The 18,102-nt window shown below is 31.7% G+C and overlaps 2 protein-coding genes across 2 annotated transcripts; both read left to right on the forward strand.

Moving 5' to 3' along the window:
* Positions 8,649-11,502, forward strand: LOC109329918 ((R,S)-reticuline 7-O-methyltransferase-like). Its single transcript, XM_019563812.1, has 4 exons — positions 8,649-8,732; positions 8,838-8,891; positions 9,356-10,126; positions 10,998-11,502. Exons 2-4 carry the CDS (start codon positions 8,862-8,864, stop codon positions 11,295-11,297), a joined length of 1,101 nt encoding a protein of 366 aa, XP_019419357.1. The 5' UTR covers positions 8,649-8,732; positions 8,838-8,861; the 3' UTR covers positions 11,298-11,502.
* LOC109329916 (beta-catenin-like protein 1) lies at positions 13,300-17,613 on the forward strand. The gene is made up of 9 exons (XM_019563811.1): positions 13,300-14,175; positions 14,313-14,637; positions 14,851-14,935; positions 15,959-16,055; positions 16,215-16,278; positions 16,357-16,413; positions 16,726-16,763; positions 16,857-16,938; positions 17,347-17,613. Exons 1-9 carry the CDS (start codon positions 13,400-13,402, stop codon positions 17,434-17,436), a joined length of 1,614 nt encoding a protein of 537 aa, XP_019419356.1. The 5' UTR covers positions 13,300-13,399; the 3' UTR covers positions 17,437-17,613.

Below are 18,102 nucleotides of genomic sequence, written 5' to 3' on the forward strand. Positions count from 1 at the left end.
TCTAATGTTCAATGACTATTACTTTTTAACATAACAAAACATAAATGTTGTAAACACTCAATTTTAGTGGGGTAGCGACATGAACCAATCACTAATTAATATTAAATTATTATTAGCATATAAAATATATAATATATAAAAAGTAGGAAGAAAAATATGTGAGGAAGAGGTGACATGTGGCATGAAGGAAAAAATGTAAGGAGAAAGTGACATGTGGCATGAGGGAAGGAGAAAGTGACATGTAACATGAGGGAATGAGAAAGTGACATGTGACATGAGGGAATGAGAAAGTGACATGTGGCATGAGGGAATTTTTTTATTATATTTTTAATAGAAGAGATATGGTGAGGCGAATGGAAACTCAGAACAAGTCATGGTTGACTCGAGCGGTTATGGATGTTTTTTCCTTCTTCACATATGCTGAATTTGAGATCCTCTTCTTTCTCTTCTTCCTCATCGCTTATATTCTCTTCAAAGACATTGTATGTTACTTCCTCTCTCTCATACATTCCCTGATTTTTATGAAAAATTTATGTGGATAGTGTAGTTAAACTACACTATCACACGTTTGGTATATATTTCAAATTAGTTACGAGACTAGTGTAGTTTTCATGGAATTCGTGGATGAGGTCCACGACTTTGAGGGAGTCATGGACTAGCAATACGACTCTACTGTCATCTCGTGCATCAGAGGCATGAGATTCTTACTTATTCTCTCTCCTCCAGGGAAGTCGTGTATGACATGCACGACTTCTATAGTCGTGCACCAGTTAGTTTAAGTGAGTTTAGTATATATTTTTGAATTTAGTTCAGATTTTTGATTTTTGATTTTTGATGTATATAAATAATAGATTTAAATTAAAATAGTAAGAGTAAAATGAAATTGATAATTTTACTAAAGTGTTAGTTTTAGGGAGTTTAGTTAGAGTTTTTGATTTTATTTAAGATTTATTATTTTAGTTGTTTAAAAATGAAATGCATAAATTAAAATAATAAGACAAAATTATGAAAATGAAATTGATAATTTTAGTACGAATTGAAAAATGATTACATTATAAAAATAACAAAACGAGAATAGAAATTCCTAATGACGTCTATGAGACGACGTTCTGCATCCAAGTGTCTTCCTCATTCGAGGTGGTTGAACTCTTAAATATGGTTAGGTTTAGGGTTTAGGGTTAGGTAACATAAAGTTTAGCGTTTATTTCATGGAATTAGGGTATAGTTTAAATTAGCCAGGGTTAAGAGTTTAGTGTTAGGGTTTGTACTTAGGGTTTAGGGTTATGGTTATTTTATGTTATCTGAGTATAGATTAAATTACTTAATTGTGAAGTATATAGTTACACAACTTACAATTTCGATGGTAAAATAACTTAAAAATTCAATGTATTACACAACTTAATATACCATAGAGGTTATAAGTTCTAACATTACATAACTTAGGTTTACCTTGAACTTTGACCGACTTTTCTATTTCTGAATGAACATTTCTTCTTATTGTGTCATTCAGTCCTACAATACCCACATTTTTTAATTTATTGGGGTTGAGTATCATTCATCTCATTATGTATGTGAGTAGTTTTTTAATTTGTTGGGATTGAGAATCATTCATCTCCTTGTACGATCTCTCCCAAGCACCATAAATTTGGAACATTTCTATTTGTTTAGTAGTCAAAGCCTTCATATTTGTTACTGTATACCCAAAACGAGTTACTACCTCTTTCACTAATGCTTTAATTTGTATACCAGAATCTTCATATACTAATTGAAAATATATTTTGCAATAAATGATGAGTTCAATTTCGTGTGATCTTAAGAAATATTAGTGGATACACAAATGTGTCTTCCACTAATTTTATAATCTCCCAAATATCACGCTTCACACGTTTTGATGTCTGCTTTCTCCATTCATACTCAACACCATAATATTTACATTTTGGAATATATCTATCAGGCCTAGACTCATCCACATGGTAATCAACAGAATTCCTAATATGAACTGTTTTACACTATTTATTGTTGCTTCTTTTGATTCAAATTGCATACCAACAAACAAATCATTATCAATATCATTACTTATGTTACTACTTCTATATGGAACATCTTGCCCACACTGATAATTAATGTTAACAAAAAAAGATGAATGAGTAGCATATGTTATGCTAATTGGTTCACTAGTGGCAATCTGAACATCATCATCATCATTATGTAGGCCAATGTCATCCTCATCACTAAAATCACTAACAATATCTCTAATAATGACCATCTATATATAAATTTAGAGTAACATTAAATAAAAACTAATACAAGTAAATGAAATTAAAAAACAGGACAATATTTTTACTTACCTTGTATAACGACACTTCTTCAATTATGAAATACTCTTCTTAGATGATAATAAATTACTCTACAAATTTTTCTTAATTTTTCTTCCTTCGGCGTGATTTGAGCCAGGGGTAGATGTCGTATGTATGTTGTTCGGATCTCGTTCACCTTGTACACGACTTGGATCTCGTTCACCCTATACACAACTTGGATCTCGTTCACCCTATACATGACTTGGATCTCGTTCACCATATACACGATTGGATCTCGCGTCGTCCGTCCACAACATTTACATGGAACTCGTGTTTACCGTACACGACTTCCATTGTGTCTGACACAGTGTAAGAAGCTCGTGCTTCTGATGCACGAGATGACAGTGGAGTCCCATTCCTGGTCACGACTCTCCCAAAGTCATTGACCTCATCCACGAGTTTCATGAAAACTACACTAGCCCCGTAAATAATTTGAAACATATACCAAACGTGTGATAGTGTAGTTTGACTATACTATCCATGTAAGTTTTCCGATTTTTTATTCCCCTCTTTGTCTTGTGCCTTACCCATTTATGCATTTTTCTGTTATTAAATTTTACCTTTTTATTCTTTCTATATTATCTATAGAGCCTCCAATGCTATTATTTTCACTACTTTATGAGTGGAGTGGTCTTAAGAATTTTGTCTTAAATACATTAATATTGGAAGAAATATTTATTTATAGGGTGTAATATTTATATACTGAAGTGTAAAGATTTATACACAATGAGTACATTATTCATCGTTTGAATTACTTTTATTTAAGAGAGTCAACGATGATTAAAAAGAATAGTGTATGATGTAGTTATAATGTAAAAAACTTGTATACCGTCAGTCTACACATATTTTCCTTATTTATATGATCAAATAGAGATATATTAACAGAGAGACAAGTACTTCAAAAAATAAAGAGAAATACAACTTTCAATTACACATTTATCACTTTGTTTACAATGAAATATACATTTTTGTCATTAAAAATAAATAAAAACATCCACTTGTCTATCTTTTAATAGAGATGATCTTTTTTTTGATCAAATAAGAGAGGCTAGTACACGAGACTAGAGAGTAAATTTAATTTGCAAATAGACTATCTACATTTAAGACTTTTTTATAGCAACGTTAACAGACTCACATTCTATTTTTATTTTTTTAAAATAACTTGGTTAAATATTGTAGACTCAAGGTACAAGTGCTTTGCAACCATTAGACACTCAAGGCATAAGCAACTTAATTAAATCCTTATCAATTAAGGTTTTTTTGTGTGTGTGGAAGTAAGCTAAATAAAAGGCTTAATTTTATAAACTTTTGTTATAAACATTTTGAAATAAGCTATAAAAGAGAGCTTATAAGAACGTCATTTGTTATTTTCATTAGCTTTTTATGAGTTATTCTTGTAAGCCCAAATAAACTCTTCAAAACAATCCCATACTGATTTTGTTGCTCACATTGATTTTGTTTCAAGGAATTTATGTGGATAGTGTAGTTTGACTACACTATCAAACGTTTGGTATATGTATATATTTCAAAATATTTATAGAAGTAGTGTAGTTTTTAGAAAATTTGTGGATGAGATCCACGAGTTCGGAGAAGTCGTGGACCAACATTGCAATTTTCATGTGATCTTGTGCATCTGAGGCATAGTCTCTTACACGTTCTCTCATTTTTATTGGTTTTAATGTCATTTTGTGGTGTTTAAAGATTTTGTAGATTGATTTAAGAGTATATTGATTAGTAGATTGTATTTAAGGCATTCAACTTTAATTACAAAATTCTATTGAAAAAGTGAAAGTAGAAAGTCTATGGCCATAAAAATTATTGATTGGATGACTACCAAGACCATGGTAAAAGAATTAAGCTATTTTGTAAATTATGGGTAGGTTTACATGCAAAGCAAACTTTATTATCTGTATTTATTTATTGTTTGCTCACTAAACCTTCTATCTAGCATGTCATCATGTTCTCATGGATTTCTTCACATGTTTCTCGTCATTAGTTATACTTTAGTTAAACTTATATTGTTAATTTTTTAGTTAGCTCTTCTACTTATTGTATGGTGGCTAACCCAATATACTTAAAAAAGATTTAAAAGTGATGGATGTCTATTGTATGGTTCTACATGTATAACATTTATATATATTTTTAATCAACCTTCTCTTTACAAGGTAACATTTCTACCATTTACAATTTTTAATTTAGATATTTTTAGCACACTTAACCTTTTTCTACATTACAATCAATTAGGAGTATGCTTTTTCGATCATGAAAATCTCACACTCCCCTATTTGGAAGGTAGCATGCATTCCGCCCTATGCTTTTGCTAACAGGTAATTCAAGCCCTCCCATTGTAGGTCAACATTTTTACTTCTTGATAACATTGTGAAAGTGAGTAATAAATAATGTGAAGGATGCTACTCTTGAAACATCTTAGAATCTTATCAAAAGTTACACGTTTATTGTTATTTATTTATATTAAAAAATTAAATAGCTATGATTGGTTACTTATATTTTACACATTGAACTTGATGTTACTTGCATTGTTTTGCAGATAGGGATGGAAACCAGATTGAGTTAGCATGGGTAATGCTTACCCGTAATTATACTATACTATTTGGGTACCCTAATAATGGTATCTTTTCTTACACTTTACTTACACTTTTGTTGACATTTATTTACATTAATTTTTTTGAATAGTTACGAGTGTTGGACTGCATTTCATCACACACTTTTAACTAAATGGTCAATTTTATTGTGGTGTTATATATAAAAAATTATTGTGTCCTCTTTGTTTTAATCAATTCTCTTTCATACTTCAATATGTAAGAAAGTTAAATACTATTACAAAACAACTAAAGAGATAGACTAATGAAGAACTTAAAAAGTCATTTGAAGTTTTAAAGCTTTATTGTTCACAAATGTTAGTTATAAGAGGTTAAAGTTATAACTTCTACATGTTTATTATTATTGTTATTTAATAAATATAAAATTTAAAAGTTTTACTATTGGCGGAAGGCACATGGGTGTACAACTATAAAACTAAGAAAGATTTAATGAATAAATATTTTATTATTATTTTTGAAAATTAAAATTTTAAAAGTTGTATATTTGAGAGAAGGCACATAGCTCCATGATCATTAGACCTTATAGATTCTAATTGTTTCTTTTTGAAGAAGTGAAGTGTTAAGGTTGTATATAAGTGATAAAATCATGTTTTAGTTCAAGAATTTTGGGGTCTATTTTTGTACATAATTTATTCGTTCTATGCTAGGAATCTTATCATTTGCTAAAGTGTATTATAGTATTTTTCCTTTGGGATTTGGTGAAAAAAGAGATTAGTTTTTTCTATATGATGTTTGTTATTGCTATTGTCAACTTGATGCTTGATATTGTTGAATATTGGTTTGCTCGGATTTCCAACTAAATATTATGATAGTTGGGTGAAATTTGTTTAAGGAAAATACTAATCGGAACACATTAAGAAATATTTCGTCATACTTATATTGTTGATTTTTTATTTTGTACTTCTACCTATTGTATAGTTGGGTAACTTAATGTATCGTAAAAAATCAAATGTGTAAAAAACTTTTTATACTTCATGCAATTTTAGTGCGAACAAGTCAATAAACAAATTTAAGTTATTTGGTTTTTTTAAGTTATTTTTGTACTTTTTAAAAGATGACTATAATCATTTTGTGTATTCATTAAGAAGTCATCAAAAGGATGCGTATGATACTATTTTTATAATATTGTTATATATTTTAGTTAGATTTATTTTGTTGATTTTTTTAGTTTGTATTGCTACAAATTATATGGTTGAGTACTTCAAATTGGATAATTTAATAATTTATCACTTCAAAGTGTTAATCTGGATTTTTTTTCCTTTGTATTTTACTATTTTTACTTACATAGAACTAGGATGGAGCAACTCGTGCGAATACACAGGTATACTACTAATTAAGATATGTGATAGCAGAATGATGCTCCTTCTAAGTGTTAGGAGAAGTTAAAGAAAAATACATTTATGCACTTCAATTTTGATAGTTGATGCAATATAAGGGATTGTTGCCCACCAATGACCACAAAGAATTAAATAAAAACAAAATAAATAGAAGATAGTAAGACAAAAGAAATTGTTAACGAGTTTCGACCAATTGTACATATTTTATGAGAACGTTAAATGACTGCTAATATATTATTAGAGATTAGAGTTACAAGCTCTAGCAAACCTATGAGCCTAAGGTCCACATGAAATGTTTTTAATTGGTGTTAGTTATAACAAAGAACTTGAGTCCAATATATATCATTGGTTTCTTTCCCCTATTTCAATACTAGTCGATGTATAACTTCATATGATAATATATTTCAAACATTAGTAACAATCTAAACCTTGATTGAAATGAACTAATATTACTCTTTCTCAAATATCACGCTCCAATAATATACATGGACTTCCATGATTGTGAATTCCACATGGTAATAATCTCCACCATGTCTCGTACGTGGTGTTTCTTTCTACTTCAACTATCTCATTTATCCTTACTTCTTGTCATTAACAAACATTTGCTAGCCAATATGTCCTACCAAAAATCCATGTATTGGATACAAACCTTCTCTACTATCCAAGATTCTTCTCCATCTTTTAAAGTATAAAGTATAAACATCCAATTAATTTTTTATAACTATAGACCTAATTAAATATTTCTAAACAATAAGGAACTAGTAAACATGGACACTACATGGTAATGGAATATTTAAAACAACTAATTTAACTAAGTGCTTGTTCAGACTCGTTCTATTTGGTCCCTAGTTTGATTTTTTTTGTATTACCAAGGATATCTTTATTTTTTTGGTAAAAAATTAATCTTTTCGAGGTTCGTGGTTATATCTTCCAATAAGTGTTACTCCCAGGAATCGAACTCACGATCTTGGGGATCCAATGAGGCTTTACCTCAGTAGACCAACGCCTTGTTGATAGACAAGAGTTTGATTGTAACTTTTTTACGGGTAAATATATTATTTTGAATGAATTATTGTGGCCTCTCAAGTTAAAATAGTATTCATGCGGCGGGTTAAAATACTTTTATTGTTTATAGACCATCTTCATGGCCCCTAAGAGCCATATAGGAGAGTGGTTGGTTCAATGCGTCAAATAATTTTATTAGTTTGGTGCTTTATGGCCCCTCCAAGGGCATATATCATGCTAAGAAAACATAATTTTATTCAACAGAAAATTAGTGAATTAAATATCATATTATAATATAACAATTATATTACCTATATATTAGTCAAAATCTATTGTACTAGTCATTTTTGTTTATATAGTACTAGTTATACTGACTGATTTTGTTTTAAAATTAAAAAATGAAAATGACTTAATTTATTAGTGTTAGAATAATATATATTTAATTTCAATGTTATGCAAGTTTAATACCAATTAAATTATTTTATTATTATATTGATACTATCGCATTTGATTACTATTGATAACACCAACCACATGTACGTTGAAGTTGATTTTCGGCTCATATCTTTGTTTGGTACATTACCAAACAGACTCTAATCCGTGACATGGATTTGAAATTTGATAGTAGATTTTAATTTTATTATTACGGGCCTATGGGTTGATGGGTTGCCTTTAACTTGAAATAAGGAGGTTTTCCTCACACCCTAAACTTTACATAAAAAAAGAACTGTATTTAGAAATTAATTTAAAAATATTTAATTTAAAAATTCAATAAGTAAAAATGTTGATAAATAAAAATATATATAGAGATCATAAGTTTTAAAAATTCTCTTCCAAAAAGGTATATAATGTATGCTCATTTTTCCTTTTAATTTTCCATCAAATAACATTTTTATCTGGAGAAAAAGATGTATGCACTGACAGTGTATGAGTTTTATACATTGTCATTGTATCATCACCATTGGTTTTTTATTATTGTTGACTTTTCAGAAAAGGTAATCTAAATGAACGGTGAATGACGAAGTGCATATGTATAAATCTTTACACATAAATAAAGGATTTAACTACTATCTAGTGGTGTAAGACCTCCAAATCTCATGTATCTTAACTTGTTCAATTCCTATTTGTAATATTTGTTAGGAGAACAATCATCTCATTAAATAAAGGATACATTTGATTATAACAAAAAAAAAAAAATCATTTAACTACACATCTATCCACTTCTAACTATAGTTTCATAGCTTCCAACAAGCTTTATAGCTTTTGGCTACACTCTCATAACTTTTCTATTGTTCAAAGAAAACAGAACCTTTAACAAACATGGCACTTCAATCTATAAAAGGGTAGACAAGAAATTGTTCTAATCACTCAATTTTGCACAAAGAAAAAGACCAGTGAGTGCATTAGTCTCAGTATGTGCATTTTTTTAATTGCTGCATATTATTTGAAAAACACAAACATTTTATTTATTTTGGCTCTCTGCACATAACTTGATTGATGCCTTTCTGTGGTGAACTTTTTGTAGGGCAAAGAAAACAGAAATGGGTTCAACATCAGACTCATCTATCAAGGTTAAAACTTAAAATGCCCATAGTCATCATCCTGCTTAAACTTTGTTTTACGATTTTAAATTGCAATTACTGTTGCGAAACTCCCACAACAATAATGTTGCATGGTAACAAAAAGATACGGTATCGCAGTATTTGTCCTATATGTACAAATCCAAATCGGGCGGATCTTTCTTTAGCCAGAGGCGAAATGTTGCGCCCACAACTGCACCCCGCAATTTTAAACCATACCTTATATAATTCATTGCCACTAAGAATTCTATGTTTATTTTGTTTAAATTATGTTCATTGTTTTTGGTCTCCAATTCTCATTTCTATTTCATTCATAGTCACCTGATACATGATATGTAGTTCTCTTTAGGACGAGTGTAAGTACGTAATATGCAATACGTGGTACGTTAACATGTCAAATATCAGAGAAAAAGTGTGACTTCGTCACTCTTTACTTCCTTACTTATTTTACTCAGGTTTTGAACAAGGAAGATGAAGAAGCATTGATTGGGCAAGTTGAAATATGGGAGCAAATGTGTAGCTTCACAGATTCTGTGGCACTGAAATCTGCTGTGGAATTGCGCATAGCTGATATAATAAACCGTTATGATCACCCAATACCCTTATCCAAAATTGTTAAGAACATTGAAAATGCACCCTCACCAGATATCTCATTGCTCCAAAGAATCATGAGAGTCTTGGTCAGGAGAAAGATCTTCAGTGCAGAGAAATCAGAGAGTAACGGAGAGACCCTTTTCGGTTTAACCCGCGCTTCGAAATGGATCCTACTTGATGGCACAAACATGACCTTAGCACCAATGTTGCTGCTAGAAAACCATCCATTGCATTTGAGTCCATGTCACTATGTTAGTGACATTATAAGAGAAGGCACAAAAAATGGCACTGCTTTTTTCAGATGCCATGGTCATGAACAATTTGAGATGACTGGTTTGGACCCTGAATATAACAAGTTGTTCAATGAGGGTATGGTTTGCACTGCAAGGATTGTGTCACAGGCTGTGATTTCTGGATACAAAGATGGGTTTAATAAGATTCAGACATTGGTTGATGTAGGAGGTGGAATTGGAGGATCACTTTCTGAGATTGTGAGAGCTTACCCTCATATCAAAGCTATTAACTTTGATTTGCCTCATGTGATTGCAACAGCACCTGAGTATGATGGAATTACTCATGTTGGTGGAGACATGTTTGTATCTATTCCTAATGCTGATGCTGTTTACATGAAGGTATGTATATCCAATAACACCATATCATATGCTCTTAGAAAGCATATCATTTATATAAACACTCATTTCAGTCCCTCATGTTTTTTCGACCTTATCAGTTTGGTCCTTCAAAAATTGAAAACTCAAAATGGTTCACAGAAGTTTCAAATATAAGTCAAATTAGTCATTTTTATGGTCAAATTAGTCTCTATCAGATGTTACAAAACATGTTAAAAATAACTAATTTGATCCTTATTTGAAATCTTTAGGGACCATTTTGGGTTTTTCAATTTTTGAATAATCAACATGATAAGGTCGAAAAACATGAGGAAATAGGTATTTATTCTTATAGAAATATATGAACATATTTAGTCTTTGAATAATTAGAATAGTGATCTTTTATGTTAGAAAATATATGTGAGTTGGTTCAAATGAGAACCACCTAAATCACTTAAATACAACAAGGTCTTGAATTCAATCCTTATTCATAGTATGAAAAGGTGTTGAACGTATTATAAAAAATAAGAGCTTCCAAATAAGTAAAGCCTCATGTGCAAAGTAGAGAATCTTACAAAAGTTTATAAGATTTGTAGAAATTTGGGTAATGGGTACTAGATTATATCATACTTTGGAAATTACTCTATTGTGTGCAATAAGGTTGCGTCGGTCGACATTTCCCATACACCACTAAATTACTAAGTGAGAGTCTTCTGCAATGTCATTTTTATTAGAACTCATAATACAATACTATGTCTACCTTTTCTTACCTAAATAAACATAACATGATAAATTCATTAGTACTATATCTATATTTAGCATTTTGAGCAATGTATAAAATTGGTTCAAGATACATTTGACATTTCAATATTTTTTCATTTTGATGAATGCACAGTGGATTCTACATGACTGGAGTGATGAACACTGCATCAAAATCCTGAAGAACTGTAGGAAAGCAATACCAGAGAAAACAGGAAAAGTGATAATTGTGGATCATATTCTTGAGCCAGAAGGGACTGAGTTATTCAGTAACACTGGTTTTGCTTTTGATATGATGCTACTTGCACATAATGCTGGTGGTAAAGAAAGGACTGAAGAGAATTGGAAGTGGCTATTTAAAGAAACAGGGTTCCCTCATTACAACATTATTAAGATCAAAGCTCTTCCATCAATCATTGAGGCTTTTCCAATATGAAGAAATGAACTATGGTTTAATTTGTTTGTGTTGTTGTTATTATCATTAATAGTGTTGATGTTGTTAATGTCACTTTGTCTTATCTCCTAAGCAACCTCTTTAATTTTGTATTGAAGTTTGAATAAAAATGTACACCCATTATCTAGACTGTGAAGTCAACTAGTGGAGTGGTGCGTGTTGTTGATGAATTAGAATTGATGTTCAATATTTGTTGTCTTTAATTTGTCTTGTCCAAATAAAACTTGGTATTTGAATAATTTATATGATAAAATATGTATTTGATTTTGGTAAAAAGTTAATAACCAAGATAATACTCACATGATCTTTTATAAAAACACCAAGCAAATCATTGAACAGAACGGTTTAAAGTTGTCAAGTTCTTACACAATTTAACATTAACCAAATCAAATCTTGTTATTTTGTTTAATTTCTCAATTGCACCAAACATCAAGCCCGAACATATCTATATCAAGATGGTCATGAGATACTAGAAATTATTATTGTTTATGATTCATGATCATAATTATACTTTCCTAGTTTGATTTAGGAGTGAGTATGGGTCGGGCAAGACTCGTTCTTATCCTTCTAAATATTAATTAGACTATTTTTTGAACTCGATCCTAAACCCAAAAACTAACCTAACTATAAATATTTACTTATTTAACTTTTGAATGTGAACGTTGGCCCAAAACCCAATTAAATATAATTTCCTATAGGAAATGTCTTATCAATATTTCTTATTTATATGGATATGCAATTTTATATATGAAATGATATATATACACTTTTTAATCATTTACGTATATGTATATATGATTAAAAAACTAGAGAATTAATAATATATGAAATGATTTTCACATTCTGAAAATAAATCATTTAAAAAATGTCATAAGTATTTGAACAAAATTGTGCCAATAGTTTATATATAATTGAACATAAATACAATTATTAGTGACAAAATTGCAATGTTATTAAAACTGGACTGATCATCAAACCGGTGAGGGTACTGGTTTAGTGGTTTAACCAGTGGTTCGGTAATTAAACCGCATGAAATTAAACCGGTTAAACCGGACATACATGCTTATATATATATATGTAAACCTGTAACAAAAATTATCTAATATGTAGATACTCAAATTTATAATCCATATTTATAATCAAAATAAGAATTCTCATAAACAAACAACTTTAATAAATCCAAAGTCTAAATTACAAATACAAATAGTAATCCACAAGTACTTGTCTTACTTAACAAACTCGAAACATATGACGCAAGTTCATAACTCAGTCTACAAAACATATTATATATTTAAAACTTTAACACCAAAGAGTCAAAGTTGTTTCATATTGAGGTTCCATTTCTTCACCGAGGTTCCATTTCTTCACAATTTAAGTCCAAAACTTGACTAATGTTGTCTTCAACTAGGTTCACATTGCATCATCATCATCTTCTAATTTTAATTGATATACAACAATATCATTTTTTCATACATCAATTTTCGTACAAGTTAACAATAAAATAAATTAGTTATTAAAACCAAAACTGATAATGCAATAAAAAACATTACATGTATGAAAAATAATAAAAAATAAATTAGTTATTAGTTGTGCATCATCATCATCTTCTAATTCTATGTGGTATGTGCCAATGTGGGGTTATTTAAAATTACATGTATGAACTGACCGGTTCAATCAAATTTCGGCCGGTTCACAGGTTTTGACACGGTTCATCAGTTTTTCACTGGTTTACACCGGTTTTGATGCTTAGCCGACACAACACTTGTTTCGTACCGATTATGGGACCGGTTGACCGGCCGGTCCGAACCGGTTTTAATAACATTGCAAAATTGAATTGATTCCTTAGCTAACTCCAAATATTAATCAAGTTTAATTATTGAACCTTATGTGTATATCTAATAAAACCCTACCATATATTAATTTTATTATGATCGAGCTAAATGAGTGAATATTATAACGAGCTCAATTGAACCCTAGTTTGATTTATAATGGTTTAGGCAATGATTTTTCTTAAACTACGGCCCAAAACTCACTGATCTTAAATCTTCCTCCCCTTCACAGTTCAAACCTTATCGACAGCAACAATGGAAGTAGCAAACTCCCGCAACCACTCTTCCAAACGCAAGTTCAACGACGTCGTTTCAGATCCACCACCACCATCATCATCCAAATCCAACGGCTCAACCAACAATAACAACATCGATCTCTCTCTTCTCGAAGCAATAGAGAAATCTCAAACCGCCGTGGAAGCTCTCGATCTCCGAACCCTAAAGAAGCTAGTTCTCTCCTTCGAGCGCCGCCTCAAAGAAAACATCGAAGCTCGCCTCAAATACCCTAACCAACCCGATCGATTCGCCGATTCCGAATTGGAACTCCATGAAGAGCTTCAGAAACTCAAAATCCTCGCCGGAGCACCGGAGCTTTACCCGGACCTCGTCAGCCTCAACGTTGTTCCCTCCGTCGTCGACCTCCTCAGCCATGACAACACTGATATCGCAATTGATGTTGTGCAATTGCTCCAAGACCTAACTGATGAGGATGTGTTGGATGAGAATGACGAACCGGCTAGGGTTTTGGTTGAGGCGCTTGTGGAGAATAGTGCGCTTGAGCTTCTCGTGCAGAACTTGCACAGGTTGTCGGATTCTGATCCTGATGAGATGAGTGCGGTTTATGCAACTTTGGCCACGGTTGAGAATTTGATCGAGGTAATGCCTTCTGTGGCTGAATTGGTGTGTGAAAAGACGAAATTGATGAAGTGGTTGTTGGGGAAGATTAAGGTTAGGGAGTTTGATGGTAATAAACAGTATGCTTCGGAGATTTTGGCAATTTTGTTGCAGAGCAGCACCGCGAATCAGAAGAGGTTCTGATGTAGTAAATGTAGACTGTGCATAAGTATTTATTGTTCATTTAGGGTTTTTTACTTTACATTTAGAGTTTTAATTTGGAATTGTTTTGTTAACTAGGGATTTTATTCTGTTCTGGATTATCTTATATCAGGTTAGGGCAGATGAATGGGGTGGATGTGGTGCTTCAGGCTGTGGCGATGTATAAATCAAAGGACCCGAAGAGTTCGGATGAGGAAGAGATGGTGGAGAATTTGTTTGATTGTTTGTGCTGTTTGTTGATGCCACTAGAAAATAAGGAAAGGTTTGTGAAGGCTGAAGGGGTGGAGTTGATGATAATTATAATGAAACAGAAGAAATTGGCTTATGGATCAGCGATAAGGGCGCTTGATTTTGCAATGACCAAGTATCCCCCAGCTTGTGAACGGTTTGTGGATGTCTTGGGGTTGAAGACGGCTTTTGCTGCTTTTATGGGTAAGGCAAGTGCTGCAAACCCTTTAACTATTGCTCATTTGTAAAATGAATCATCATGGTTTTATTATTAACTATGTGTTGGAATGGATTATTATTGCTATGGTTGTTAATTTGATTTTGTTTGAATTCCATATGTTTCCTTGTTGCTTTCCTATTATATGATGACGACCTTCGATTCTATAGAATTAAACTAAAAGTTTACATATTTTGATATCCAGATTCCCATTAGTAAGAAGAACAAGAAAGAAAGCTTCCAAGAGGAATTAGAGGAGCGCATTGTTTCACTGATTGCTTCATTATTTGGTAAGCAGGCAAGTAATGTTTAGTTTGAGTTTTGATTTAGGTTATCTATTTGGCTTGTGACTGTCTCACTGTCATATCCAGCTTATATGCGTAATTACTCCTACTTATTTATTTATTTTAAGTATATCTATCATGTTCAAGTCACTTCGTTTTACTTATTGCTTTGTAAATACGTCATCCATCATGCATTTGAAGGGCTGTGACATGATCAATCTCAAATAGAGTTTTATTATGTGACACAAGGCTCATACCTTAGATGTTTGGGTATAAACTAAATTTATATTTTCTTCTATGCTTCTAAATTGAAGTCCAATGAGAAAAGTGAATTAAATGGAAGATGCTCCAATTAGAATACTTTTGGAGAAATCATTAAAACAAGACCTTGCTCGGAATGGTTTTACTGGAAGTTAAGTATTTAATAGAGCCCATTTCTGTCAATCAATCCATTTAGTCGAACTCACCTGGTGGGATAAGGTTTGTGGAAAGAAGATTCCTGTAAGAACTGGACCAGAGTGAATGGAAAATATGTGTTTATTGATATGAAAACTAGTCTGTAACAAGAAGTACAGCACCAGAGAATTACAGAGCTCTCTTCCTCTCTACTCTAGGTATCCTAGAGACCTAGAACTCTCTCTAACTTCCCTTTCCTTTCAAATATAAATAGTTATCCTTTTACATTCTCTATCTCTATATTTATAGTATGCTACACTAATCAACTATCTCTAATAACTTTATTAACAAGGCCTGACTAATAGGTGCTACCCCAGTAGGGCCGACTGAGGTCTGTTCCTAACTGTTCCACTCCTACATTGTTGGGTATGTCTGGAATGGCATCTCTTTGTGAATTATGATGTTTTGGTGTTTGTTACATGTTATTTACATATTACAATGTCATCACATATTTAAGCTTTGTGAAGTGTAATTATGTGTATCCTTGCATGAAATCAAAATATGCATGTTAATGAGACAATATATGTATAATGTACTTTTCCCATTGTTATATTGAACTTTATATTTTCACAGGTGGAATCTTGAGGGGTTCTAGGAGAGAAAGATTGTTAAGTAAGTTTGTTGAGAATGAGTGTGAGAAGATAGATAGGCTGATGGAACTATACTTGAGGTAGGTTGGATCCTCTTCTCTTTGTTCTAAGGTGCTAATCATCAAGCTTAAAGTTAGTCCACATCTTTTTACGTATAGTGTAATAAAAGTTGTGGTGGTAGGCCTTTTTATTTAAAGCTTATATTCTCAATTGAGCATACTGTGTTTTCCCCCAACCAGATATTCAGATAGAGTCAAAGCAGAAAGTGAACGTTTGAATGACATTGAGCTTGATGACCTGGAGGTACTTTATGTATTCTGTTTGTACATATCATATCTAAATAACCGTTTTGAACAAAATATAATATTCCTTATTTTGCAGATGGATGAAGATGAGAAATACAACCGTAAACTAGAATCTGGACTTTATACTCTTCAGGTAAGGTTTTTATACTCTTGTAGTAGTTCTTGTGGTTTGTGAGCTCATCCATAGCTGCTTCAAAATGTATTATTTTTTTCTTCCTTTTTATATGTACAAAAAACTGTATTCTTTTTTTATTTTGTTATGGAATACAACTATTAACAAAAAAAATGATTTTATGATGTTTTAGTTTCTTTCCATCTCAAATTGCATTTAGGAATTGTTTTTACTAAACTCAGTGGTGCTTTTAGTAGCACTGCACCATCTACGACCAAATACCAGTTTTACAGAACTTTTCTGGGCATTGACTATTTTATGCCGATTCTGCAGTTGCTTGCTGTCATTCTGGGTCATCTTTGGTGCTCAGAGTAAGTTTTTGTTATATGTATATATACCTTAATATTAACAGTTTTGATATGTATGTTTTCACCTGGCATGTCTCAATTTAATATTGTGTTCAGGCACCAACAAATGAGAGGAAGAATTGAATTACTTCTCAGGCAGAACAAACTTAGTAAGAAACATATCAAGGATATACTTCAGGTATATGTCCTCAGTGGCTAATATTGAAATAATTTTGAAGCTTACCATTTGCCTTTTTTAATCTTGTTTTTAGTTTATGTTTCTGTATTAACCATTTATTGGTGAACTTCTAAGTCCAAGTTATCACTTTACAATACTTTCACGCGTTTTCATATCTCAGGCACCATATATTTCATGATTTAGAAAAATATATATGATATTTTAGTCCCTTCCCACTAGAATAATTGATGTTTCGAATTAAGAATGTGCAATAATTTGGTAAGTCGGTTATGTTATCATTTTTTAAAACCAGCATGCATGCCCATCCCTCTAACAATTTGTCTTGAATACTATCACTCTTCTGAGCATGACTCAGAAACCCAGCTAAGGAGCTCTAATCGATTAAAATTTCTTCTTTCTGTGATTCAGGAATATCATGATAATATTGGTGATATTGATGGACCAGAAGAGAAGGAGCGAGCACAAACAAAAATTCAGAAGTTCTTAATGGCACTATAATGTTGTAAGAATATTACAGTACAAACTTTTTAATGCATGTAAAATCTGTTATTCATCTGGAAGGAGGAATAGTTTAGTCAGGGTAATAGAGAAAGAACTCTTATTTGCAAATTCTTGAGATTGTAGTCATGTACCAATTTTGTCAAAGCTTCATTTAATATATAGTTATATTGCGTTTCTTCTCTAGCCCTTTCTTTGGGGTACTGAATCTTCTCTTTCCATTATGTAAATGGAAGTATGTCAGCAGACCTACCAAAATATAATATGGTTAGATAATATTCCTTTTAGCCATCATAATTAAATTAATACCAAGTTCTTTAGAATTTGTAGTTGGAAAATCTGTAGAAATTTAGAAAAATTGGGTCACAATTCTGCATGCTCTGCTACACCAGCATGATCTGTGCGATCTGGCTAGGTTCTTGTAGCTTTCTGCTTGCTGGTCTGACTGCTATGCTAGAGAGGGTGCAGTCACAAAGGAAGCAGTACGAACATGTTTCTGTAGCCTACATAATTGAAACTTTGAAGTAATGATGCTCTTGCCATGAATTTTGGAACCGTGATATACTATCATGATCGTAATGGTAATTAAGATATTTCAAATCCACTGCTCTTAGGCTTTGGTGGATAATTTATAGTGGACGGAATGAAATGTTATGAGAGAATACA

The sequence above is a fragment of the Lupinus angustifolius genome, chromosome LG16, assembly GCF_001865875.1.
Source record: "Lupinus angustifolius cultivar Tanjil chromosome LG16, LupAngTanjil_v1.0, whole genome shotgun sequence".
Classification (NCBI taxonomy): Eukaryota; Viridiplantae; Streptophyta; class Magnoliopsida; order Fabales; family Fabaceae; genus Lupinus; species Lupinus angustifolius.

Excerpts from the sequence above, each read along its gene's own strand:
- LOC109329918 (XM_019563812.1), top strand. The coding sequence starts at position 8,862 with ATGGGTTCAACATCAGACTCATCTATCAAG. Across the intron at positions 8,892-9,355 it reads CATCAGACTCATCTATCAAG|GTTTTGAACAAGGAAGATGA; the intron begins GTTAAAACTTAA and ends TATTTTACTCAG. Across the intron at positions 10,127-10,997 it reads CTGATGCTGTTTACATGAAG|TGGATTCTACATGACTGGAG; the intron begins GTATGTATATCC and ends ATGAATGCACAG.
- LOC109329916 (XM_019563811.1), top strand. The coding sequence starts at position 13,400 with ATGGAAGTAGCAAACTCCCGCAACCACTCTTCCAAACGCAAGTTCAAC. Across the intron at positions 14,936-15,958 it reads ACTGATTGCTTCATTATTTG|GTGGAATCTTGAGGGGTTCT; the intron begins GTAAGCAGGCAA and ends ATATTTTCACAG. Across the intron at positions 16,279-16,356 it reads TTGAGCTTGATGACCTGGAG|ATGGATGAAGATGAGAAATA; the intron begins GTACTTTATGTA and ends CTTATTTTGCAG.